Source organism: Dromiciops gliroides, chromosome 6 (assembly GCF_019393635.1).
Source record: "Dromiciops gliroides isolate mDroGli1 chromosome 6, mDroGli1.pri, whole genome shotgun sequence".
Classification (NCBI taxonomy): Eukaryota; Metazoa; Chordata; class Mammalia; order Microbiotheria; family Microbiotheriidae; genus Dromiciops; species Dromiciops gliroides.
In genome coordinates, this window is record NC_057866.1 from 168,498,900 (window position 1) to 168,526,890 (window position 27,991).

The following is a 27,991-nucleotide window of genomic DNA, read 5'->3' on the forward strand; positions in this document are numbered from 1 at the left end:
GATCAAAGGGTTTAGAGATGAAGGGGACCTCAGAAATTATTTATTAACCCATCCCCCATTTTATCTGTGGGAGAAATAAGCTTCACCCTGCATTCTGTCAGTCACTTTTATTCAGGTTACAAATGATTTTGGGGAGAGGGATAGGAGTTTCTGTCAGGCCGGGGCTCCCCTTAAAGTAATTTCCAAATAATATTTATATGTTCATAATAACCTTGAATGAAGGATAAAGAAAAAATAGCCAACCAAATAACAAAAGTGCTGCAGTTTTGTTAGTCTTGTAATAATCAACACAAAGTGAAGAAAGATAATGTAGTCCTTTGCTTGGAAAGATCTATCTGCTCAGGGCGGCAGCTAGGTGGCGCAGTGGATAAAGCAGCTGCCTTGGATTCAGGAGAACCTGAGTTCAAATATGACCTCAGACACTTGACACTTACCAGTTGTGTGACCCTGGGCAAGTCACTTAACCCTCATTGCCCTACCAAAAAAAGAAAGAAAGATCGATTGATCTGCTCATCAAGTTATGCCCTTCTGGTGATCCAGGATACCACTCTAAATCTACTGCTTTAAAGACACCAATCCCTAACTCTCACAACACTTAGGCCTCAGGGTCTGTGGGTTTGCATATAATAAAGAAGGAAACTGAGGCCAGGATAGGACAAGTAACTTCCCTAAAGTAGGTATCTAGAGCTGGAGAGCAGGTCTTCAGAATACAAATACAGTGCTCTAGGATTTTGGAAACATCAACTTGTTCCATGCTAATATAGATACATATTTTCTATGTTTCATAATACTTAATTAAAAATCAGTGTTCATCAATTGTTTTGTTTTGTAGACAATGTTGTTCAGTTGTTTCAGTCCTGGCCAACTCTTTGTGACCCTATTTGGGATTTCCTTGGCAATGATACTGGAGTGATTTGCCATTCTCTTCTCCAGCTCATTTGACAGATGTGGAAACTGAGACAAACAGGGTTAAGTGACTTGCCCAGGGTCACACAGCTACTAAGTGTTTGAGGTCAAATTTGAACTCAGGTCTTCCTGAATCCAGGTCCAGCGCTCTATCCACTGTACCACCTAGCTGCTCTTTTATAGACAACAAATATATTGTAATTTATGGAACGAATTAGTGAATAAATGATGTCACCAATCACATCGAAAATTAATTATATCATAGCAGACACCATTCCCTTTGCCCCCAGGTGCAAAGTTCAACCTCCCAACTTCAAAGCTCTATAATTTCCTTAGAGGAAGGAAGTTCTCCCTTCATCAGAATGACAGTCCATTTGCCTTTTATGAGCTTCAGGGCTAAAAAAAATTCATCTTGCAGAGAGCCCTAATAAAATGCCTTTCTAAACTTAGCTAGGGCTGGTTCTCAGAAAACAGATACACGGGCAGGGTTTGGAGTCCTTCCCCTTTCCTGGACACACATGACTTTTAAGAGCTCAGCATCACCTCCATCCCATGATGAGGTCACAGTACTTTACTAGAGACTAACAGCCTGGGTCTCTTTTCATATCAGGGAAGTGCTGTATAGTAGGTAGTGAGCTAAACTTAGAATTAGGAAAAACTGGGTCTCATTCCCACTACTGACAGTAGCTACAGAATCCAGGTGAGAGAATTAAATTTATTCTCCTCATTGTTCAAGTCCCAGGGGCTTCTCCCCCTCCCCACCACTCCCTTCCTTTTCCTGCTGAGCTTGCAGGTAGTTATCTAAAGTTAGATAACAGGAGAATCGAGAAATCTCTGTCCAGTTGTGGGGGGGGAGGGCGGGGGGGGGGGGGGAACTGTCTCGAAGAATGTGCATCTGAAGTAGCCAGATAAACAGCAAAAGGGGGTAAGGAATCCTTGAATTAGGGACCTATATAAACTCGATGAGACAAGCATGCTTTGCACAACTTCTTTGAGGTGTGTGCCCTTTCTTGCAAGACCGTAATAAAGGCCTTCCTGCTTTGCACCAGACTGGGGGGCCTGCCTCAGTTTAGCTGCTTCTTACACCGGGCACATACATTCATCTGTAAACCTCAGGTTACTCACCTGTAAAATGAAGATAATCGCACCTGTCTTCCCTACGTTTCAGGGTTGTTGTGAAGTTCAAACTCTTATATAATGTAAGTAAAGTGCCTTGCAAACTTTAAAATGTTTCATAGTTAAGACTGTGCTTGTTTCTCATAAACAATTATTGTTATTGTTTCTTTCATAGGATCATTTAAAGCTGGGAGAAATCTTAGAGTTCATCTAATTCAAGGCATGTCAAGTCAAGCATTGATTAAGCACTTACAATGTGGCAAGCACTGTGCTAAACTCTAGGGATATAAAGAAAGGGTGGAGAAAGTCCCTGACTTCATGAGGAAGCTCACAATCTAATGGGGGAGAAGAGAAAGAAAACATTCAAATAACTGTGTACAAACAAGATTTACAGAGGACAAATTACAGGTCATATGAGGGAAGGTGCTAATATTAAGGACTGGAAAATGGTCCATCTTGTAGAAGGTAGGATTTGAACTAAAATTCAAAGTAAGCCTAGGACAAGAGAAGGAATAAGGAGGCAAAGAATTTTAGGCATGGGAGATAAAGTGTATTGTCTGAGGCATGGCCAGAAAGCCAGAATGATTAGATTGTAGACTACATAGAGAGAGGAGTAGGTTGTACGGTAGGGAGGGGCCAGGTTATCAAAGGCTTTCAAAACTCTCACAGATAAGGAAACAGGACCAAAGATTGGAAGTAAGCTTAATGAAAGTCACTCAGGTAGTTGAGTGGTTATTCCTCTTTGTCCTAGTAGAAGATCTTCCCACCCATATTTACAGAGAAAGTAGTTGTACTTTTTTTGTTGTTGTTTTGTCATTTTGCGTGGTGTAGAGGAGTAGGGAACTGGTCCTTGACCTAGCCATCACAAGAAGTAAGAAAACTGAGAGTATAAGCCACTCTCTGGGGAGGTGGCCCAGCAGGGATACTACACCTAAAACATGGCAGACATTTGGCTTGTTAAGGACTTTAGAAATACAGAGCAGGGGGTGCAGCTAGGTGACCCAGTGGATAAAGCACCTACCCTGGATTCAGGAAGACCTGAATTCAAATCAGACCTCAGACACTTGACACTTACTAGCTGTGTGACCCTGGGCAAGTCACTTGATCCTCATTGCCCCACCAAAAAAAAAAAATACAGAGCAGGGCAGTTGGATAGAGCACTGATCCTGAAGTTGGAAGGACCTGAATACAAATCTCACTTCAGACACCTACTAGCTGTGTGACCCTGTACAAGTCTCTTAACCCCAATTGCATTAAAAATATCTGGGGCCGGGGCAGCTAGGTGGCACAGTGGATAGAGCACCGGCCCTGGAGTCAGGAGGACCTGAGTTCAAATCCAGCCTCAGACACTTAACACTTACTAGCTTTGTGACCCTAGGCAAGTCACTTAACCCCAATTGCCTCACCAACAAAATAAAATAAATATATCTGGGGCCATCTCTAATTGTCCTGATATATATCTTGTCACTGGACCCAGATGGCTCTGGACCAGAGAGTGAGGTTGGTGACTTTGCACAATTCTATCTCACTTAAATCCAATTCACTGGAAGTCAAGACATCACCCCGATGTCACGGTCCTCTTCGAGACAAAGGGTAAATACAGAATACTATGTCCCTCAATTCTTTTTTTATTTTTTGGTTTTGGTGAGGCAATTGGGGTTAAGTGACTTGCCCAGGGTCACACAGCTAGTAAATGTTAAGTGTCTGAGGTCGGATTTGAACTCAGATCCTTCCTGAATCCTGGGTTGGTGCTCTATCCACTGCGCCACCCAGCTGCCCCCCTCAATTCTTTTATAACTAAAGAAATTAAATATACGTATTTGGAAACAGGCATAATTTTAGAAGGACTATTGATATCTTTGGTGAAATTGGGGGCGTCGTATTGTAGCTTAAGTGAAAGGTGAGTCCTGTTTGATTTAAGGTTCTGATTTGAGACATTTAAAAGTAACAGAGATGAAAGAGATAAGGAAAGGCAGCTGACACTGGAGGCTGTTTAACCTGAGAGATGGAAAGAAGAAAAACAGCAGGGGGAACCAGGTGACAGCAACACGGTAACGAAAATGAACTACGGAAGACTTCGCTATTCTGATCAATGCAAGGATCCAGGACAATTCCAAGGGGCGGGGGTCAGGCCGAGCAGCGGGAGAGGCGAGGAGGGGCCCCTCCCCTCCTCTCTTCCCCCGGCTCCCCTTGCTCGCTCTCTCGCCCGAAGGCCACCAGGGGGCGCTGCTCCTCCCCGTCCCGGGCCTCCCCCCGCCCTCCTCGGGGCGTTTCCGCGGCGGGGGTGAGGGCGGCGCCGGCGCCAAAATCAAACCCGCGCCTCCGCCTCCGCCTGCCGCTTCTCCCGCCCGGAGCGCCCCTGCACCGAGCCATGGTAAGCGCCGCGGCGGGGAGCGGGGCCACGTGCATGGCTCCCAGCTGCGCCCCCCGGGGAGGGCCTCCCCCGGGGCTGCGGCTCCTCGCCAGCTTCTCCCGGCCCCTCTCTGCGCCAGCCTCTGCCCCGCCTCCTTCGGCAGCCGCCGCACCCCCTCCCCCAGCTCCTGCGGCCGCTCCAGCGGCGCCCCCCACCCCCACCCCCACCCCAGCCCCTGCCCTCCCCTCTATCCCCTCCCCTTCCTCCCCCTACTGCGGCCCCGCCCCGCTGCTCCCCTCTTGTCCCCTCCCCTTCCTCCTGCTGCTGCTCCCCCCCTTCTATCTCCTCCCCTTCCTCCTCCTCCTCCTTCTCCTTCTCCTTCTCCTTCTCTTCCTCCTCTTCCTCTCCCTTCTCCCCGTCTCCTGCTCCACTTCCTCTCCCTCATTCTCCTTCCTCCTCCCCCTGCCTTACTTCATTGTCCTCTTCCTCCTTCCCTCTCTCTCTCTCTCCCCTTCTTTTACCTTCCCCTTCTCTCCATCTTCTCCTCCTTGCTTTCTCTTCCCCCATCCCTTGCTCTTCCTCCTCCCTCTCTCCTTCCTCCCTCATTTCCTTCTCCCCCGCTCCACCTCTTGCCCCCTTCTATTCCTCTTCCTCTGCTCTCTGTCCTTCCCTTTCCCTTCGTCCTCTCCTCTACCTTCTTCCCCTGGTCTTCCCCCACTCCGCCACAAAAAAATCTTTTTTGGGCAGTATTTTGTCTCATTTGTTTTTCACAACAAAACTGCCAGGCGCTACGTACAGTTAGTCAGCTAGCTTTTATTAAGTGCCTGCCACTTCCGTTTTACATATAATTAAATTAAGACTCAAGTAAGTGTAGACATGCTGGATTTGAATACATCTATCCTAACAATGCCAGGCCCCTTGCCCTTATACCAGGGCGACATGGTTTTTCCTACCTCCTTACTTAACATGCTTTCTTAAGTTCCACTGAATACTTGCAAACTTGGAAGGATTAGTTAAATCATTTAAAATTGGACACAACAAATATTTATTAAAGTATCTACTATGTGCTATGTACAAGATGCTAAAGATACAAAGATGAAAAGGGACACGGTTTGCTCTTAAGGAGTTTACACTCCAGAAGTGGACAAAAATTTAAGAATGTAAGCTTGAGGGTAGGTATTTTTTTCATTTATTGTGTTTTGGTTCACCATGGTCGCAAAAATTTCTAAGTCTGAGGAAGGAAAAGATACAGCAGAATCTCCAAGCCGTGGAACATAGGCTTATTGAGGGACAGCCTATCTCACAATAAAGCTGGTCAGTCGGGGGTTGGGCCTGAAAGACCCCCAAGCCATAGAATCCAGGGGTTTTTATACTCTTGCAGAGCTTGTATGCTCTGCTTGTATATATCATACTAATTAAAAGTATCTAAAATTAAAGCATCTTCTTAGGAAATATTGAAACTGTCTACGTGACAAATGTCAGCATTTTCCAATACTCTTATCCTTCTTGTGGCAACAGGGTCATAATTCTGCTGCATGACCCCTTCTAGTCAAGCATATCACTAGTGAACTGCATGACCCCCTTGAGTCAAGCATATCACTTGTGGTTTCTTAAAAATAGTATAGAAACTTAACCTACTAATACAATTAAAATAAGATATCTAAATATAATAAATCATAAATTTTCAGTTAATATGCTGATTATTATAATAATTAAATCACTTATAACTATATTAAATCTCTTATAACTAAGGGGTAAGGAAAATCTCATACCATACCTGTTAGCACATAGTAGGTGCTTAATAAATGTTTGTTGATTTATCCTTCTGGTAAAGGGGCTGCTAGGTGGCTCAGTGGATAGAGCACCAGCCCTGGAGTCAGGATAATCCAGGCTCAGTTTAGTTGTGTGATCCTGGACAAGTCATTTAACCTCTAGTGCCTCAAGAAAAAAGAAAAAGACTATAGTTTGCATATACATATAATGCAAGATTGGGTGGGATGGGGCAATGGAGAGATCTGCTCAAAATACTCTAGGAACTTAGGATCTATGAACTTGCTTGTTAAAAATACTTTTATAGCTATATTTCATTGTAATCAGTTTTTAAAACTATTCCAGGAAGGGGTCTATAGGCTTCATTAGACTGGTCACATGGATCCAAAACACACAAAAAAAGTCCTGCCTTGGAACTTTCTGATGTAATGATTGGAATGACGCCACCTACTGGAGACTTGCTGTGGGAAAGCTCCACCATGAGGAAAATGCCTCAGAGGCATTGTGGCTTTTCCTTGGCGGCAGGAAATGACGTTTGCTCATGGGTGCTGTCTATCAAGGCTACCAGCCAATCAACTTGAGGAGCCTCCTATGGTCTGGGAGGAGACAGGAAGGAGGAAAGGGAGCCTGCGCAGAGAGCACTGGGGCCTTTTGGCTTCCTGACTTGATGGCGGCAGAGGACTTCACAGGAAATTTGAGGAAAGATAGGAATGCCAGGCTGTTAGAATTCTGTTCTCAATCTTTTTCTTTCTATTTTCCAATAAACCCTTAAAAACCTAAACTCGTTTTATCAGTGATTTTTAGTCAGTTTCCCCCAAACTGGGGGAACAGATTAGAATCCACATTTAGAATCTTAAATTACACACTGAGGAGGGAGAGCACTTTTTTGGGGGGACAAGGAGATGGGAGAGACTGAAAGGTGGAGGGGATACCTGATCTTCTGTCCTTGAAAGGCAGAGAAAAAGAAGTGCATCCTAGGACATCAGGGCAGATACTCATGTAAATTCTCACATATGTTTTTTTCCCCCCAGAAAATAGGGGGACTTAAATGCTAGGCTAAAGAACTCGTACTTTTATCCAGATGCTGAGGTTTTCTGAGCAGGGATAAGGGGTTTGGTGAGACGTGAGGGTTAGGAGATTATCTTGGTAGTTGTGTGAAGGGTGAAGAAGTGCTGAGTAACTGCTATAATGAAGGACTACAAAAGTTTCCTACAAATACTATTTTTTTGTTTGTTTTTTGTGGGGCTTTTTGGTGAGGCAGTTGGGGTTAAGTGACTTGCCCAGGATCACACAGCTGGTAAGTGTCAAGTGTCTGAGGCCATATTTGAACTCAGGTCCTCCTGACTCCAGGGCCGGTGCTCCATCCACTTCGCCACCTAGCTGCCCCACAAATACTATTATTAAAAATAATTTACTCTCCCTAGCAATGTGCTTGGCAAATAGTAGGTGCTTAATAAATAATCTTTGAGGGAATAAATGGTGGGCTGGGGCTGCAGTCGCCCTGGTGAAAAACCAGCTATGGACTGGACACTGTTGAAGAATTAGCAAGCAAGTAAAATTCACCATTCAAAAGGGCAAAGGGAGGAATGGCATTTATTTTGTTTATTTAGTAGCTTTTGTGTTTTGTAAGCATTTATGAAATATTTAAGCCAGCATAAAGCAAAAGTGGAGAAGTCAACCACCACTTGATTCTCTTCTATTGTGAGAGGGAGGGGGGAGATACCATTTTTATTTATTTGTTTTTTGCATATACCTAGAACAGAAAAAGGATTGTGTTACAAACTGTATTTTCTATTAAGCATAGCTTTCTTTTCTTCTTAAGTATATAATAAGTCCAGCCTATCGCTTTCCAAGCTGCTTCTCTGGCTTGCTTCCTGTTGAGGAGATTATTTTTTTAGAGAGAAATAGTGCCTGTCATAGTGGGTTAGTGGTGGGTTCAGGGCAGAGCAACTCAACCCAGGTAGAATTTCAAACTTCATTCTGTTTTCTTGTGCATTCTTACTACCCATCAAACTATTTCCAATGAACTTCACTTGAATATTTTTAAAATTCTATTTATTTAGATTGTTCATATTAACTGTAATTTGAGGCCTTTTGTTTTTAAAATGATTGGTCAGTATTTTAGCTGAAATTATGGTGCAGACAGGCAGCCCAGGGTACTTAGGTGTGACATTACTGATGCTCCAGATGTAATTTTAACTGATAACGGCTTCTTTGTGGTTAGGCTAACCCAGCCACCTGGGTATAAATAAATTGGTGTGAATGAACCACCCTCATGCTCAAATAAACTTAAAAAAAATTTGTCACTAATGCACGTTGATACTATTCCCCTTTCTTAGTGATTTGGTAGTTATAGTCCTGAGTTAACTGATAGCCCAACTCTGTCTAGCACAGGTTTAAAGCTTTTGCTTTTCCTTTGAGGTGGGAAGAAGTCTGTTCCTCACACCTGAGGCCTTTATGGAAGTTAAATCCAGTATTAAAACTGTTTTGATTGTTATCTCTGATATTACAGGATGAATGGGGATTGTTTTTTCTAAAATATTTTCTCATGATGGTGGGGGTTGGAAATATGAAACTCTAAATCATCTTAGTGTATTTTTGATCTAGGCAAAGCTTACCAGATTGTGAGCTAATTAATGGCTGTTTAATTTGAAGTAGCAGGGGTTGTCATAGAAACATTTTTCCTAAAGCTAAGCATATATTTACATGAAGAACAGTAAAAGTTATCTCTGTAACTTTTGTACGTTTCAGTCTTGCGTTGAGATTTAATGGTATATAGAGTTGTTCCTAGATAGTCTTTAACCTATGATGGAACTTCATTTATCAGAGTTCCTGATTTTATTTTATTTTTTAAATGAAGCCACCTTTAAAAGAAATTATCCAAGTAGGAAACTTTGAAAGTCTCAATAAAATGTGCCCCTTCATTTCTTACTCATCAGCCACATTTGCCCCTATTTCTATTTTATAGAGACAGTTTTTCCTCTCACAAGTAAAATGAGTTGGCCTTTTATGCCTCCTTGAGAGATTTTTAATGAAGGTTATTCACTTGGTATCATTTTATATTGATTTTATATTGATCATTTATTATTAGAAAAAGCTAGCTATAATTGTTGCCTCAACTTTTGTCAGTCTGGTTTCTGGCCTCATCACTGAAACTGTTCTCTCCAGACTTATCAGTTCTATTTTAATTGCTAGCTTGGAATTCTACCTACCTCCTGACAGAGGTGACAGACTCAATATGCAGAATGAGACATAGATTTTTGGACTTGGCTAATTAGAGAATTTATCTTGTTTGACTATCAATGTTTATTAAAGTGTTTGTTTTTCTTTTTCTTTTTTCCCAGTTTAGGGGTTAAGAGGGAGAAAAACCAATAAAATGGGGTGAAAGTTGATATTTTTTTTAAAGAATTTTTTTTTAAATTACCAATCCAATATTTTTTTCTCATTTCTGATTGATCTTCAGGGGTTGACACTGTCTCTCTCCTCCTGGATATTCTTTCTTCTCTGAGTTTTTGTTACATTGTCTGTCTTTTGGTTCTCCTACGTGTCTGGCTGTGTCTTCTCAGTTTCCTTTGCTGTCCCTCATCCATAGAATGCCTCCTAAATGAGGGTCGTCCCAAAGGCTCTATTTTGGGTACTCTTCTCTATGCCCTCTCACTTGTTGACCTCATCAAGCTTCCACAAGTTATTACCTCTATGCAGATCACTCACAGATTGACATGTCCAGCTCTCAAGCTCTTTTCTCTCATCACCAAATTCCTGGACGTGAAACTGGAAGATCCCATATGCTTCTCAAATCAGGCATGACTAAAACAGAAACTCGTTATCCTTCCCCCCAAAAACCCATCTTTCTGAATTTCCTATTTCTGTTGAGGGCACCATCATCCTTCTAGGTGCTTCACCCTACATGTCCAATCAGTTGGCGAATCTTGTTTCTTTCTCCAGATCTCCCCTGTTTCCTAATTCTAGCTCTTTTTACCTTTCATCAGCACTGCTATACTAAGCATCCTATTTGACCATGCCTCTCTAATCCATCCTCTGCACAACTGTCAAAAATATTTTCTTTTTAAAAATTTTTTGTTTTATTTTTTTACATCATTATAATTACCCTCAGCATCCTTCCTTCTTCCAGAGAGCCATTCCATATGTCTCCAAGTAATGTTTTTTTTTAAGAAATAAAAATAAAGGGGAAGAGGGGAAAATTAGCATAACTGATCAATACATTGAAAATAATTTGAAAATATAGTTGGTGTAACACATTTATGGATTTCCCATCTTTGCAAAGGCGTTAGGTGAAGGTGTCTTCTCATATTTCTTCTTTGAAGCTTACTTTGTAATTTTAGAACATTTTAAATTTGTTGTGGTTCTTTCTGTTTACATTGTTAATAATCATTGTGCATATTGTTTTCTTGGTTCTGCTTACTTTGCTCTGCATTTATTCTTAGAGATCTTTCCATGCTTCTCTGTAATGATCATATTCATTATTTCTTAAGGCTTAGTAATGTTCCATTACATTCATGTACCACAATGTATTAAACCATTCTCCAGTCAATGAACATCTACATTGTTTCCAGTTCTCTGCTCTCACAAAAAGTGCTGTTATAAATATTTTGATATATATGGAGACTTTCTTCCTATCAATGGCTTATTTGAGGTTATAAACCTTGTGGTAGAGTCTCAGAGTATAAGGGAATGGACATTTGGTCATTTTATTTCCATGATTCCAAATTGCTTTCCAAAATGATTGTACTGATTCACAACTTCACCGACAATGTACTAGTGCCCATCTTTTGTCATTGTTGCCAATTTGCAGGGTGAGAAATGAAATCTCTGGATTGCCTTGATTTGCATTTCTCGATTTAGAACTTTCTTTCATGTTTGTTAATAGTTTGCAATTGTTCTTTTGAGAACTTTTTTTTTTACATTGTTTGATCATATCTATTAGGGAATGGCTTTTGGTTTCTTGTGTGTGCCTGCATGCTTTGATAGATTGATCCTCAATTATTTTATGGTTAATTGGATAGCATTTACCTTTCTATTATTGCTTCTTGGCTTTTGTTGTTATATAGAAATGTTGTTGATTTTGGGGGGTTTATTTTGTAGCCTACAACTTTCCTGAAGCTACTAATTATCTGAATCAATATCTTTGTTAATTCTGTAGAGTTTTTAAAGTAAACCATCATATCATGTCTTTGGCAAATGGGAGTAGTTTCAACTCCTCTTTACCTATCTTTACATCTTTAATTTCTTTCTCATATTGCTATTGCTAGCATTTCCAGAATTATATCAAATAATAACAAAAATGAATGTCTTTACTTTGCTCTTGTATTTATTGAGAAAGGTTCTACTTGTAGCCTTAATTTGTATGGATTTTGTTTTGTTTTAGATAAATGCTTTTTATGATATTAAAACAAAGTCTCTATGCCTAGATTTTGTAGGATTTTTTGTTAGTTCAAATGAATGTTGTACCTTGTCAAAAGCTTTTTCTACATCTTTTGAGATAATCATGTAATTTTTGATGTTTTGTTTTTAATATGATTTTGTTAATTATTTTGCTAATGTTGAACCATACTTGCATCCCTGGTTTAAATCTACCTTGGTCATAATGGATCAGTTCTTTGTTAAGTCTCCATATACTGTTTGATAGAATTTTATTTTTTTTTAATTTAATCAAATATTCATTAATGATATTAGTACATAGTTCTGTGCTTTATTCTTCCATGCTTTAAGTATTAGAACTAATTTGTCTCATAAAAAGATTATGGTAGAATGCTTTTTTGATTTTTGAGAATAATTTGTATAGTATAGTTACTAATTAAGCTTTAAAAATTTGATATAATGAATTCTCATCAGGACAAGAATTTCTTTCCTTTAGTTCCTTTACAATTAATTCTGTTTCCTTTTTAAGATTAGATTATTTAAGATCCCTATTTGGTCTTCTGTTAGTTTGAGTATTTTATACTTTTGAAGGTATAATATTTGTATTCCTCTATTTCTTTTGTGTTCTCAGTTTTCTTAGTATATGGTTATATGTAGTAGGTTCTCATCATTTATTTTGTTTCTTCTGATTTTGTTGTGATTTTACAATCAACATTATTTTCATTTTAAAAAATGGCACTGGGGCAGCTAGGTGGCGCAGTGGATAGAACACCGGTCCTGGATTCAGGAGGACCTGAGTTCAAATCAGGCCTCAGACACTTAACACTTACTAGCTGTGTGACCCTGGGCAAGTCACTTAACCCCAATTGCCTCACACCCCCCCCAAAAAATGACACCTCCTTATTGCCTAAATTCCACTGGTTCTCTGTTGCCTTCTGGATCAAACATAAATTCTTCCTTGTCATTTAAGGCCCTTCACAACCTGCTCCCAATTTACCTTTCTATCCTTATTACTTATGGATTATCCAACCAGAGTGGCCTTCTTGCTGTTACATAGACTATTCCATCTTGTGTCTTCATGCCTGAAATATGCTGCCTCCCTAACACTACTTCTTAATCTCCCTTGTTTTTTTTCTCAGGTTACTCAGGTTAAATTCGACCTAACACATGAAGCCTTTCCTGATATTCCCCTCAAATCAATAAACAGCTGTTAAGTACCTACTATGTGTCAGCACTGCACTAAGTGCTAGGGATGCAAATGAGAGAAAAAAAGAGCCCCTGCCCTCAAATAGCTTCCGATCTAATGGGGGAAGACAACACACAAAGGGAAACTGAAATGGGGCATGGAGGAGAGAAGGTACACTTTGAGGCTACTTGATGATGGTGGATTAGACTCTAACAAGTCCAGCTGCTAGAAATGGCTGCACTGTGAGTCCTCTTTAAATAGGGGCTTTGGGAAAACTTTTTTTGCTCTGCCCTCCAGAGCTGTACCCACAAGCAAGCATCTTCCTCTCCAAAAAAAATTACCTTGTATTCATTATATATCCATTTTGTATCTATTTATGTACATGTTATCTTCCCTAATAGAATATAAGCTTTTTGAGCCTGGCATTTAGGATGCACTAAATAAATCAATTAATTTTTACTTAGTTACTGAATTTTTCTGCATATTCTTATTACACTTCAATACATCAAAGACCTATTTTTCCTTAAGTGTTAGTACTCCCTTCACTGATGCAAATCATACTAAGCGTCTTCATAGTTGGTCTCCAAGAGTTACTGTGGTCTTGTGATAGGACCACTACCCTACAAGGATACCCATTTTCCCCTGAAAGTCAAAAAAGCTGCCCCTGAGACTCAGTTGGCCCAGGGCCCAAGTCCAAGGCTATGCCTTTCTCTTTATGCTTCCTGGTAACCTCTGCCCATATCGACATGGCTTCCTGGTTATCTAAGAGCAGAAAAAGGCCCACCTATATGGAGTTAAGGCCCATCAGACTTGGTGGGTGCCCAAGACTTGGAAATTCTTGCCTGATGATGATATGTTTCCAAATGGAGATGAGGAGAGCATTGTCTTCTATAGACAAGTGTTGGAGCATCTTTTTTGAATATCTATTCTATGCTATAGCTAATCTGCTTTTATTAACTGTCGAATGACCTTTTAGTGCCTCAGTTAATTCCAGTATCAAACCTGAACAGACTAGCCTGAATCAGGTCTGCCCTTGATAGGCATAACATTTATTTCCTTTCCTTTCTTTCCTCCCTCCCTCCTTTCTCCCTTCCCTCTTTCCCTCCTTCCTTCCTTTATTTCTTTCTTTCCTTATTACAGGTATATACCACTATACCCAGCAACTGTTTATGGGCCCTATGACAGGCCTGTTGCCCATCTATGTTTTTTTTAATGTAATAAATATTTTTATAGTTTTTCATCTGTTTTGTAACAATAAATGATACTTATTAATAATACAAAACCAGAAAAAATGTAGATGATTGACCTCGAAGTTAATTTTTCTGATTAATTGTATTTCCTTATAATAAGTCAGCAGCCTTTTATTACATGACCACTATATGCCAGATCTCATGCTAGGTATTGGTGGTACAATGACAAGATAGTGCTCTCAAGGAGCTTATTCTTTAATGTGGAAAGTAATATATATATATATATATATATATATATATATATATATATATATTACACGTTATGTGTGTGTGTGTATATATGTTATATGCAAAATTAATCTAAAGTTTAGATGGGAGGGCATGCAGCCAGAGTAATTAAAAAAGACTTTGATGTAGAAATGGTACTTCAGGTGAGTCTTCTTTTTTCTTTTCTGTTTTTGTTTTTTGCGGGGCAATGAGGGTTAAGTGACTTGCCCAGGGTCACACAGCTAGTAAGTGTCAAGTGTCTGAGGCCAGATTTGAACTCAGGTCCTCCTGACTCCAGGGCTGGTACATTATCCACTGCGCCACCTAGCTGCCCCCTTGAGGTAAGTCTTGCATGAATGCAGACATTCCAAGAAAGAGAAGTAAGGAAGGAATACATTCTAGACCGTGCCATTGAAAAGGCACAGAGATGGAAGAGAGAGTATTCTGAGTGGAGAATAGGGAGTAGGCCAGTATGGCGAGGCCATCCCCAGTAATATCAAGGTCGAAGAAGAGTGATGTGTAGAAAAAAGATTGGAAAGGTAGGAAGGGGGCAGCTTGTGACAGGCTTTAAGTGCGGAACAAAGGAGTTTGTTTAATCATGGAGGTAAGAGTGTTACTGTGGAATAAAAAAAGGAGTAGTTACATACAGACAAGGATTTCTTTAATCCTTTAAGAGTTGCAGAAATAAACTGGGCCCAAGACTTTGGGTAGCCAAGGATCTTGATCATTGATTGCTACACAGTTAATATAGGATTTGGAGGGAGTGAAAAACAGGATTATAGTGGCATCATTTCAGTTGAATGCTTTTCCAAATTATCTTACATAGACAATTATTCATGTTATCACTCTTGCCATTCTATGCCAGTCACATCTAAACCCAGTATAGAGTAATCCAGTATGGAGTAATTGCATTTAATAACAATAACAATAACAGGGATAGCTAGGTGGCGCAATGGATAAAGCACAGGCCCTTGATTCAGAAGGATCTGAATTCAAATCCAGTCTCAGACACTTGACACTTACTAGCTGTGTGGCCCTGGGCAAGTCACTTAACCCTCATTGCCCTGAAAAAAAAAGAAAGAAAAGAAAAAAGAAAAAAAAACCAATAACAATAACAACAACAATAATAATAATAATAATTAACATTTATATAGTGCTTACTGAAGGCCAGGCTCTGTGCTAAGCCCTTTATAACCATGTGATCCTCACAACAACCCTGGGAGGTGACTACAATTATTATTATCCCCTTTACAGATTAGGAAACTAAAGTAAACAGAGGTGAAGCAACTTGTTTAATGTCATACAGATTTTTGCATTGAGTTCTTTACCACAATTATCCTAATAGTATATATCTCACTGTAAATGAGACTACTTTATGCTTTAGTTTCAACAAAATTTCAACCAAATCAAACCTAGATTTTTAATCACTACCATTATTATTATTTTTTTTTTTAGTGAGGCAATTGGGGTTAAGTGACTTGCCCGGGTCACACAGCTAGTTAGGTATTAAGTGTCTGAGGCTGGATTTGAACTCAGGTACTCCTGACTCCAGGGCCCGTGCTCTATCCACAGTGCCATCTAGCTGCCACCATTAACATTTAAATCTCAATTTCCCCAAGGGCCACCAGCTGCTGGAATTTCAAACTTCAGGACTGCTGTTTTTAATTACTTTATGTTCAAAGAAGAAAAAAATTGTGGTGGCACTTCCTCCTTCCCATAACTTTTCTTTCTTTTACTTTAAAATCACCCAGTGAGCCAAATCAATTCCTTTTGGGTTAACCTAATCCTATGTGGCTTAATTCCTTTAGTCCTTATTTCCCAATAATATCCAGAGTCTCTATAAAACTAATCTTCACTGAATTTTTTCTTTACAATTTAGCACAAGTTTTTATTATACAAAACCAATTAATTGTGAGACTGTTGCCTAGGGGGTTCTTAAAAGCTTATAAATGTATGGTCTATTCCACTATCTTTTGGTGACTTTGCTTCTAGTTTACCTAAACAATTAAGTTCTATCATTCACAGAAAAAATACAGTGGTAACACAAACCAGATTAAATTTTGTTTACTTTTAAGCTGCTCCCTGATTTAAACAAACTTTTCCCTCTTCAGAGACAAGAAAGAGTTAATAATAAGTAGTTCTTAAATTTAAACTGCAAATCCATTTTTTTCTCTAATCAATGAAATCACCTTCCTTTCTTGTACTAAAAGAATAAATCTGTCATTTTTCAAGGAAAGAGTGATAAAAGATCTAAGTGCTATTTCCATGTAACTTTTGCAGAGTTTTATCCTTATTTTCCCTTAAAATAAATTCTACAGAGTATGCCCCAAAACATTTATAGAAACATTCAAACCATAATTTGGAAATGCACAGTAGAAAAGTTTCAGTCACAAATTTAGTCTCTAATCAGTTTACAATGTCATAAATTCCTGCAGACTGGGAACAGAGATTCCCTTCCTTCTTATCTGTGTCTCTTGTCTGTCTCCTCAACTTGTTAAGATTGAAAGAGACAGACAGACACTATCTGAAGACTTTGGTGAAAGTTCCTCAGAAAAAGTTGTCACTTTTTGCTCTTTTTTTCCTTTGGCTGATCTGGACACAGGAAGAAGTTATTTTGATTTACTAAGACACAAAATATAGATAAAACAATAAGGCAGACACATAGATGTACTTGCTAATCAAGTTTTTCCTTCATATCTCCCACTGAAAGTCTAATTTTAAAAATCAGTGTAATCTGTGTTTGATGTTATTGTTAACTAGGAGAGCTGTTTTGAAACTCTGCCCTTCTCTGATTTTTCCCTACAAAGTGGTTTCTTAAAAGTGCTATGGTCATCATCTCCTGCTCCTTCCATTATGCCTCTGTTGAGGCCTTCTTAGAGCCATATCTTTAGTTACCCCCTTCTAAGTGGGAAGCTTCCCATGTTTTCAGGCCAGTAAGAACTTTCCTAGAGCCCACTTCCATGGTACCTTCATCAGGGGACCCTTCACCTCTACGGAAGTAACCATGTGGATGTAGTTTGGGATGGGCCATTGATAGAAGTCTCACCAGAGCATATTAAGATGTTCCTTTAGGAAGGACCAATAGTCACATGGATACTTGCAGTCTCAATCCCTTCGTGGTCACCATAATTTATGGTGGAATAAAGAAACTGAGTAGTTACATCCGGACAAGGATTTATTTAGCACTGCAGAACAAGCTGGGATCAAGGCTCTGGGAAGCCAAGGACCTTGACCATTGGTTTCTGCAATGTTATTATACAATTTGGAGGGAGTGAGAAACAGGAAAAACAGGATTAGGTATTAAAACACCTGGATTCTGATTGGTGGAGGGGATTGGGAGGCACTGATTTGAGAGAGAGAGAGAGAGAGAGAGAGAGAGAGAGAGAGAGAGCAGTAGTTTTGTGAAAGTCTTTAAGTCTGGTGGCCTTTGGGAGGGGGAGTAATCTTGTGACTTCTCCAAATTCAGATGACTTACAAGCCCATCAAATTTAGCTCACAGAATGATGGATAAAGGCAAAATGGAGTCACTAATACTTACTATTTTTTAATGTAACAACAGAGAGCCCCTGAAATTTGAATGGGGGAGGGCCATAACATAGTCAGAATTGCACTATGGAAAATTAATTGACTGGATTATGAAGAATGATCTTCAAAAGATGAGTCTATAGTAGACTGGCTCTGTCTTTTGGACATCTGGAACTGGATGTCCTATAGGTATCTTAAGATCAGCATGTCTAAAACCAAACTCTTTATCTTTGCCCATAAATTCCCCCCATTTCCTAATTTTCCTATTGCTTTTGAGAGTGCCCATCCTTCCAGTTATCCAGGTTTGAAAGCTATATGCCACCTCTCATTCCCTGTATCCAATCTGTTGCCAAGACCTACTGATTTTTACCTTTGCAACATCTCTAGGATATACCACCTTTTCTCTTCTTCTATTACCACCACCCTGATACAGACCTTCATGAATAGGCTGTGGCAGTAGCCTATTGAGTGGTCTACCAGCCACATGCTTCTCTTCATTCCAGTCCATCTTCTATTCACCTGCCAAAGTGACCTTCCTAAAGCAAAGGGTTTGACCATATCATCCCTCTACCAGATGAACTCCAGTGGCTCCCTATCACCTCCAGGGTCAAATATAAAATCCTCTTTTGACAATCAAAGCCCTTCATCACCTTCCAGTCTTCTTACACTTTACAATCTTCCCCCACCCCTACATATTCTGCTCTTTCTTCTGTTTCTTGAATAAAGACACTGCTTCTCCTGACTTGGGCCATTTTCATGGGCTTCCCTCCATTCCCAGAATCCTCTCCCTCCTGACTTCCCTGGATTCCTTCGAGTCCCAGACAAAATCCCACCTTCAACAGGAAGCCTTTCCAATCCCTCTTAATGCTAACACCTTCTCTCTGTTTATTTAATTTCCTATTTATCCTGCACGTATCTTGTTTGTACATTGTTGTGTACATGGCCTCTCTCCTGCTAGACTGACTTCCTTGAAAGCAGGGACTGTCTTTTTCCTTTCTTTGTATCTATCACAGTGTCTGGCACATAGTAGGCATTGATTAAAAGTTTATTGATTGGGGACAGCTAGGTGGTACAGTGGAAAAGGCACTGACCCTGGATTCAGGAGGACCTAAGTTCAAATCCAGCCTGAGATACTTGACACTTGCTAGCTGTGTGACCCTGGGCAAGTCACTTAACCCCAATTGCCCCACCAAAACAAACAAACAAACAAAAAGTTTATTAACTCTCAGAGTCATCAATCTTGACCATAACTGGCAAGGAGAGGAATGCTCTATATACCTATTAATATATGTGTGTGAAAAAGTGTAAAATTTCAGAAAAGGCTACTTGTCAGATTGTTTTAAAATGAAGTGTATACTCTCTCTTTAGTCAAAGAAAAAGGGACTGAGTGCAGAAGAGAAGAGAACTCGTATGATGGAGATCTTTTTTGAGACAGTAAGTACATTTTCTTCACATTTTTATTCTTTTTAATAGATTTTCTGTTGGAAAGATGTGATGTAAAGTAGGGAGAGGTAGAATGGCATAGTCCATGAGACGGCTGACCTTGGAGTCAGAAAAACATGAGTCCTTGTCTTGCCTTCTTATATCCGCTGACTGTATGACTGGGCAAGTTGCCTGACCTCTCAGACCTCTGGGAAGTTATTCCACACTGGGAATTCTTTAGATAGATGAAATCAAGGGTCTGGACTCTCTGCCAAGGCCTACTCTCCCAAAAGGAGAGGAATTATTAGTAATAATTCAGGCAATTATTAGTAATGTTAATAATAGATTTTTTTTATATAGGATCATCATAGATTTACAGCTATTAGGGACCTTAAAGGTTGTAAGTTTACAGGTGAGTGTACATGGGCCCAGAGAGGTTAAATGACTTCCCAAGGTCATACAGGCAGGAAGGAGCCAGGTCTTTCAGACCAAATTGACAAGCTTCCTAAATAGCAGGTGCCATTTGGCTAATTTTTATGGTTTCTCTGAACTTTTTTTTGGCATCCTTCATTCAGTGGATATGGACAAATCATGCCTTCTCATTAGTAGAAAATGAAATTTCAGTCTGTTAAAAAATCATGCCATCTATGCAAATCAAAGGACAAGATGATGAAACATCTGTTTTTAAATGTCTGATAATACATTTGAAAAAAATGACAAATAATTTAGTATGATTGAAAAGCCTTTTTTTTATTCATTTGAAGTTCTGTGATTAGAAAATATATATTTATTTTACCTTTTTAACATGAAAAACATTCTTTATAGCTCAGTATTCCTAAAAGTTCTTGGAGACTGTGCTAATTTCCTTAGATCACCATTACTTCTTCATTTCATACGTGTAACCATCCTCCCATATGGTCTTGGACTCAAGAAAATGATGACGGTCCTTGACAGTCTGTGAGAAGACAAAAGGGAAAGAAAAATCCAGCTCATATCATCCATCCTTATCAATTGTATAGATATTCTTAAAAATCTTTTGACCTTTCAAGAAATGTGATCACCCTGTACATTGTTCTCCAGCCCTCCATGCACTATCCCAGTAGAGCAACAGGGTTCTATAGAAGGAGAGCTGAAGCCTTTCCTGGTGCCCCTTGATGCTCTTCCCCTCCCTCCAGTTTACTCTGCGTGTGTCTTGTTTGTACAGTCTTTTGTTGTTGTCTTCATAAGAATGTGCGCTCCTTGAGGGGGGGAGGCTGGTTTTGCCTTTCTCTGCACCCCCAGCTTGTAGCACAGTATCTAAGGGAGAGTGAGTGCCTAATTAATGCTTGTTGATTGAACTTGGGTTCAGATTCTTGCTTTGCTATTTACTACCCTGTGACTTTGGGCAAATGAGTACAGTTCTCTTGGCCTCAGTGTCTGCATCTGTAAAATGAGGAGCGTGGACCGGATGACCTTTGAGGTCCCTTCCAGCTCTGTCTGTGATCCATGAGAGTCGCCATATGAATCAATAAGAGAATGAATTTCATGCTAGAATGTAAATCCCTTGTAAATAGAGATTATTTCTTTCATTGTACTTATTAGGGCTTTAATAAATCCTTGTTGATTGATTCATAAATGTAAAGATCAAGCGGAGAGTAACTATGTGCTTTTGATTTATACCTTTTAAACAGAAAGATGTATTTCAGTTGAAAGATATGGAGAAGATTGCTCCCAGAGAGAAAGGAATTAGTAAGTATCAGAATTACCTTTTATTTATTTATTTGTATCCTTAAAGATTCAAGGAGGTTATTGTTGGTTTTTGTTTGTTTCTTTGTTTGATATACTGGCCTTTTTCTTTTCTGCAACTGTTATTGTATTTGTTTCCCTTTCTTTTGAGTACAAAGGGCATTAGACTAGACAAGACTGTTTAAATCTTTCTTTTTATACTTACTAGCTATAGGATCTTGGGCAAGTCTCTTGACCTTTTTGAGGCTCAGTTTATTCATCTAAAATGGGCATAATGATAACATTTACCTCACAAGGTTGTGAGAATAAAAGATAATGTATGTAAAGCCTTTTGCCAATCTTAAAGCAATATCAAATCCTAGCTATGTTGTCAGATTTGTTATTCCATCATGTGGAGGTCTCCATAACAGAGAACACCCTTCACTGATATAGGTCTGCAGCTCCTCTGTAAACCAGAGACAAAGAGAGATACCTGGAGCACTGAGTGTCTGAGTGACCTGTCCATGGTCACACATGTGGTATGTATCAGAGGCAGGATTAAGCCCTGGTCTTTGGAAAACCAGGGTTGGCTCTCTGTCCATTACAACACTAGTTCTCTTGACAGTTGATATAGAGAAGATAAAATAAATTCCAAAGGGAAAAGGAAATAATGATGGCTACAAAAGATGCAAAGTAAAATTAATAGCTACAATTTTCATGAAACATTTGAAAATTCCAGTTTTGCATTTGAATGGTATCTTCCAAACTCTACTTCAAAGCTGACATCTCAGCTTCTCAATGAAATGGTATCTTTAGGCTTTTCAGTGACAGATTTGTTTAGTTTCTTTGTGTCTCAGCATTTGTCTGTGAGAGCAGTTTTTTGGTGCTGTCTTTTCTGTTTGATTTATGGAAGGATATGGCTATTATAACTTGATCAAATGTATGTTTTCAAATATATTGTTTAAAGCCAATGCTGCTATTTTTGAGTTGTTTTTTTGACACCAAAAAGAAGCATTTCCATAATATGGAACACAAAAAGGATTTTAAAGGAGACTATGAATCTCCCCTCCCTTTTCCCCTTCCCCTCAGCTTGTTTTACTTGTGACTATTTCTCCCCAATATTATCCTCCTTTTTAATCCCTGCTTATTTCCCTGTTGAGCTTTATGTATTTCTACATCAGATTTTGTGAGTGTTTGTGTATATATATATATATATATATATATATATATATATATATGTTTGTTCAACCCTCCTTTGTCATCTCAGTTAAGAGTGAGATTCATCTCATTGCATATGAATTTTCGGAAGAATATAACTCTATTTTGTTCTGTAATCACCATTTTTCTGTGTATGACCCTTTCATGAATTTTAGGACCATTTGGAATAGCTGGTGTCTTTCATTATCTTCTTTCCTCCTCTATTTTATACAAAAAGACTTAATTGCTTAAAAAAATTTTAAAGAGGATTTTAGAGTCTCTGTAATGTCCCCTTCCCTTATCTAACTGACAGATGGTTCCTTTTGATTTAGTGAAACTAGCTATACTATAAAGGATCCATCCCTTATCTATCTCCTGTAGCTAATGATAGACATTCTCTCTAACAAGCATACTTAAAAAAAATAATCAGCTGTACTATAATAAACAATCATCTTTTTTTAAATTTGTTTTTTGTAATCTATAAATACTACTGGCTGAATTGTGAATGATACACAGTCTCCATTAACTACTAATGGGGTGTTTCACATTCTGGATGTAATGAAACCTGTTTCTCTGATTTGTGTTGGCTTATTGGCATTAAGTAGTCAAGCCAATAAGAAAATTCATGGGGGCAGCTAGGTGGTGCAGTGGATAAGGCACCAACCCTGGATTCTGGAGGACCTGGGTTCAAACCCAGCTTCAGACACTTACTAGCTGTGTGATCTTGGGCTAGTCACTTAACCCCCATTGCCCTGCAAAAAAAAAAAAAAATTCATGAAACACAACGATGCCCACTTACTTCCTTTGTGCCATGTTTGTATACTTTTCTTAAATACCCCAATTGTAAGAAATAGCAAGTTCCAACTTTTTCTCCTTTTCCCCCTATACTAACCTATAGAAACCCTCAGAACAAAATCATTTTATTCCCAAAATTATTCTTTTTATTGTTTATCTCTATCAATATTCTATGAAGACATTAAGGTTCTACTAATGCATTGTTGGTGAAGTTGTGAACTGATCCAACCATTTTGGAAAGCAATTTGGAACCATACCCAAAAGGCTATAAAACTGTATATAGCTTTTGACCCAGCAATACTACTACTAGGTCTAAATCCCAAAGAGACCATAAAAAACGGAAAAGGACCCACATGTTAAAAAAAATATTTATAGCTGCTCTTTTTGTAGTGGCAAATAATTTGAAATTGAGTGAATGCCCATCAACTTGGGAATGGCTAAACAAGTTGTGGTATATGAATATAATGGAATATTATTGTGCTATAAGAAATGATGAGTAGTCAGATTGAAGAAAAACCTGGAAAGATGTATATGAACTGATGCTGAATGAAGTGAGCAGAACCAGGAGAACATTGTACACAGTAATTGCAACATTTTGTGATGATCAACTGTGATAGACTTAGCTCTTCTCATCAATACAATGATCTAAGACAGTTGCAAAAGACTCAGGATGAAAAATGCCTACATATCCAGAAAAAGAACTATGGAGTTTGAATAAAGACTTTTTTTGTTTTTTCTTTCTTTCTTGTGGTTTTTCCCTTTTGTTCTCATTCTTCTTTCAGAACATGACTAATGTGGAAATAGGTTTAACAAGATTGTACATATATAATCTATATCAGAATGCTTGCTCTCTTGGGGTGGGGCGAGCAGGGAAAGGGAGGAAGGTAGAAAAATTTGGAACTCAAAATCTTACAGAAGTAAATGTTGAAAACTAAGAAAAAAAGAAATATTAAAAAACATTAAGGTTTTGAAAGGCATATTTCTTTGCCCCTTAATAGAATGGTAATACTATATCATGATAACTCTTTTAAATTGTTCAAATAAATTTACCTTTCTAGGTTACTCTGTACCTAGAAATGTATGTTTGTATTTCAAAGTTCCTGATTAACTCTGGATTTTTTCATTAGAAATGCTTGAAAGATCTTTATTCTATTAAAGTTTTTGTTTTCTCCTGTTGGATTATACTCAGCTTTGCTGGTTAGTATTCTCTGTTGTAATCCCATAGCTTTTGCCTTTTAGAATATTGTTTTCCAAGCTCTCCTCTGATTTATATTTGAAGCTGCCATGATTTTATGTATTCCTAACTGTATTTCCTTGATCCTTGAATAGCTTCTTTTTGGTTGTATATAGTATTATTTCTTTCACATAGACACTCTGGATTTTGGCTCTGCCATTCCTGTGAATTTTCCTTTGAGGATTCATTCCAGGAGGTGATCAGATGCTTTTTTTCTATCTTTATTTTGCTTAATAGATCTGGGCAGTTTTCATTTATTATTTCTTGAAATTTATTTATTTCTCGAAATAATAAATGAAATAATAAATAATAGTGTCCAGGATTTTTTTTAATCAGGGAGTTCATTGATTCATAAATTCTCTTTCTTTGACTTCTTTTCCAGTTCAACTGTTTTTTTATATCAAATATCTTAATTTTATTTTTTTTCAATCTATTGATTCTGTTCTAGTATTTCTTGTTGTCTAGAGTCATTGATTTTTGTTTTTGTTGTTGTTTTCCAGTTTTCAGAGATTCTATTTCCTGGTTAAGGTTTACCACTTTCTTTTCTAAGTTACTTATTATCCTTTCCATTCTTTTTTCCAGAGATCTTATTTCATTTTTTCTCTCTTGCTTCATTTGTTCTAAGTATTCATGTAGTCCTTACAGAAAATCCCGTTTTTTTCCTTTGAGTCTAGGCTTGAGATTGTTATAGACTTACTCCTTTGGGGGAGTGTAGTCTCTAGATTTGAAACAATTCTTCATCGTGGTGAGTGTTTTCTTTGATTTACTTCTTTCCAGCTTTGCTTCCTGAATTGAGACTCTATGTGCTAAGGCCAGGTTCTGCCTGCTCTTCAATTTGGGTGAGGCACTACTTAGTCTCTCCTTGAGTGAGCTAGTTGCTGAGCTAACTTTGACTTCTCAGGGTTCATCCATCTTACTTAGAGGTTCAGAGAACTGTGCTGTCTGGGCTCACTCCGCATCTCAGAACAGAATGTTAGAAACCTGCAAGTTCCTGGCCTGGAGTGTCCTGGTCTGAGGGCTGTAGTCAGGTTCTGGTTGTTGTTGCTGCTGCTGTTGCTGCTACTGCTCCCCTAGGTTTCCAAGGTTCCCCCCCCCCCGGGCTTTCTTAGGGGAGCCTTCCACTCTTGCTTCCTCTGCACACAGAGTCACACTGCCTGGTTGTGCTGGAGCAAACTTTGCTGGCCCAAGGCCTCCTTTTCTATTGCTCGTGGGCTGCTGGCTGAATTTGTGTAGTTCTGGGGTGGGAAAAGTCACTTATTATAGTTTCTCCTTTGATTTCTTCCTCTGTTTTTAATGCAGTGTGGGCTTCAGGGGTTTGCCTGACTTGGTTTGCAGAGGCTGTCTTGTCTTTTGTTCAGGAAACTGTCCTGGTCAGATTGTTGAAACTATTTTTTAAACCTCCTTTATCTCCTATGAGCCTCCGAACAGCCCACTGAAGTAGATTCTCCAGCTATTATTATCCCAGTTTTAAGGAGACAGAGGCTAAGGGATATTAAGTGACTTACCCATGGTCACAGAACTGGGAAGTGCTATGAACCCAGATCTTCTAGCTACAAGTCCTGCACACTGCCTGTCATACAACAACATTTCCTAATTAAACAGAATTTAGCCAAAGATACAGAGAGCTTGATGACTGAAATCATTGTTACAAATTGATCTTAGTTCCCCAAATTTATAGAGGGAGAGTTAGTTCTGAATTATATACTGATAAATAATGGCTAGCATTTGTGCAACACTTTAAGGTTTGCAAAGCACTTTACAAATTTTAATTTATTTGATCCTTACAAAAACAGCAACAACAATAGCAAGTATTTATATAGCACCTACTGTGTGCCTACTGTGTCTGCTTAGTGCTTTATAAACATGTCGTTTGATTCTCACAGAAACCCCATGAGGTAGGGGCTGTTATTATTCCCCAATTTTACATTTGAAGAAACTAAGGCAAATAGAGATTTTTTTAAGTAACTTACCCAGGGTAACACAGTGAGTATCTGAAGCTGGATCTGAACTCAGCTCTTCCCTACTCCAGGCCTAGCTTTCTTTTGGTTGTGCCAATTAAGTGCTTCATAACATTTTCACAATTATATATTTTCAATAAATCATTGCATCCAGGTGAACTCTTACTTCCCTGGTCAATTAAGTAAGTTACATGGTGACTCTAATTTCTTTTCAAAGTTAGAAACATTTAAGTCTGTTGTGATGAGTGAGTATAGGTCTGTCATAGTCTGCACAGATGAAGGGCGTTACCACATGGATGAGATCACTGGTCCACTAGAGTATTTGTGAGAGATGTGAGAAATGCTCACTATGTTGTACGTTGTTTTATAAGCTTAAATTCCAGTATTTAATTTCAACATTTTGTTTTCATAAGCATATAGTCATTTATAAAAATGGATGGGGGACAGCTAGGCGGCGCAGTGGATAAAGCACCAGTCCTGGATTCAGGAGGACCTGAGTTCAAATCCGGCCTCAGACACTTAACACTTACTACCAGCGTGACCCTGGACAAGTCACTTAACCCTCATTGCCCTGCAAAATAAAGAAAATGAATAAATGAATGAATGAATAAATAAATAAAAATAGAAAAAAAATGGATGGAGGCCCCATAAGCATATTTGACTATATGTCCTCTTTACCATTAAGATGTTTAGGCTCTCCTGTTGTGAGTTGGCTTTTCTTTCTATTTATTTCAAACACCTAAGTCAGTTTGCATGTGCCTGTATTTAAAATGGAATGACATTATTACAAATGCCTTGGATTTTCATGAGAGACGACATGGTACAATAGATAAAGGAAGTCAGGAGGAACTGGGTTCAAGTCCAGCCCCTGATACATGCTAGTTGTGTGATCATTTAACCCTTAGCCAACTCTCTAGAAGTCCAAGGAGTCTCTATAATCCCCATCCCTATCTCCAACCATTTTGAGGCAGTGAGGACAATGAATAAAGAGCCATACTCAAAGCCAGGGAGATCCAGGTTCAAATTGCCACCTTTGACCTATAAATGGGCTATATAACTTTGAAAAACTAGCCAGCCTGGTGTAAATTAGACAGGCCAACACAAGTTTTGAGAAATGTCTAGAAAGAGACTTCGAGACAAATAAAAAGAGATTTATACATATCTATATATCTCTATATGTCTATATAGATATAGATATACACATATGTGTGTATATAGTTATGGTTATACATACGTACGTACATACATACATACATACATACATACATACATACGTATGTCTTCAAAGCAAGAATCCAGTTAGAGAAAATAAATGTGACTGTGTGATAGCACTGGGGCAAAGATCTGCTTTGAGAGGAGGTGGCCAACATCCTCAGTGTGTCAAGTTTGGCACACTCAGCAGCATGTTTCCCTGGCCCATACCTAAAGGATCTGGATAATTTCACCGGATTGTTCCCCATGCATCTTCTAAATCTTGCCTGGTCATCTTTATACAATTTCTTTTTCTTTTTTTGGATCCAGACTAATGGTTTCATTGATGTGACGAACCTCCACAGTAGAGACTCCCTGGACTAGTGCTTCTGTAATTTTTCTTAGAGAGTTGCCTAGGGGTTAAATGACTTGCCCAGGATCACACAGCTGGCATGTATCAGGGTCTGGGCTTGAACCCAGTTCCTCCTGACTGCCTCGATTCACTGTGCCATGTTGTCTCTCATGAAAATCAAAGGCAGTAATGTCAAAGGTAATATTATCATTCCCCACATTAAATACAGATGCATGCAAATGGACTTAGGCCATCCTCTCTCCTGGTATTCGCTGCAGTCCTTTGGGGTTCTGGGTTCTTTTGAATAAAATCCGGACCCTAAGAAGATTAATTGAGACATATATCTCTTTTTAGGGGCATTTTAACCCTTTGCCCCATAAGTGCTATTAATGGAATTTTCTATTCATGTTTTACCTTTGTGTGATTGTGATTTAAGTTTAAATACT

General features: G+C 38.9%; 1 protein-coding gene across 1 annotated transcript in view; it reads left to right on the top strand.

Annotated features, from left to right (window-relative positions):
* Positions 1 to 4,291: 4,291 nt before the first annotated feature.
* The window catches only part of MND1 (meiotic nuclear divisions 1), a 119,373-nt gene continuing 95,673 nt past the window's right edge, over positions 4,292 to 27,991 (top strand). Inside the window, exons 1-3 of the mRNA XM_043972542.1 lie at positions 4,292 to 4,396; positions 19,061 to 19,126; positions 20,785 to 20,842. Of these exons, the coding sequence (XP_043828477.1) occupies positions 4,394 to 4,396; positions 19,061 to 19,126; positions 20,785 to 20,842 (127 nt within the window). The 5' untranslated portion in view covers positions 4,292 to 4,393. The remainder of the gene's footprint in view (positions 4,397 to 19,060; positions 19,127 to 20,784; positions 20,843 to 27,991) is intronic.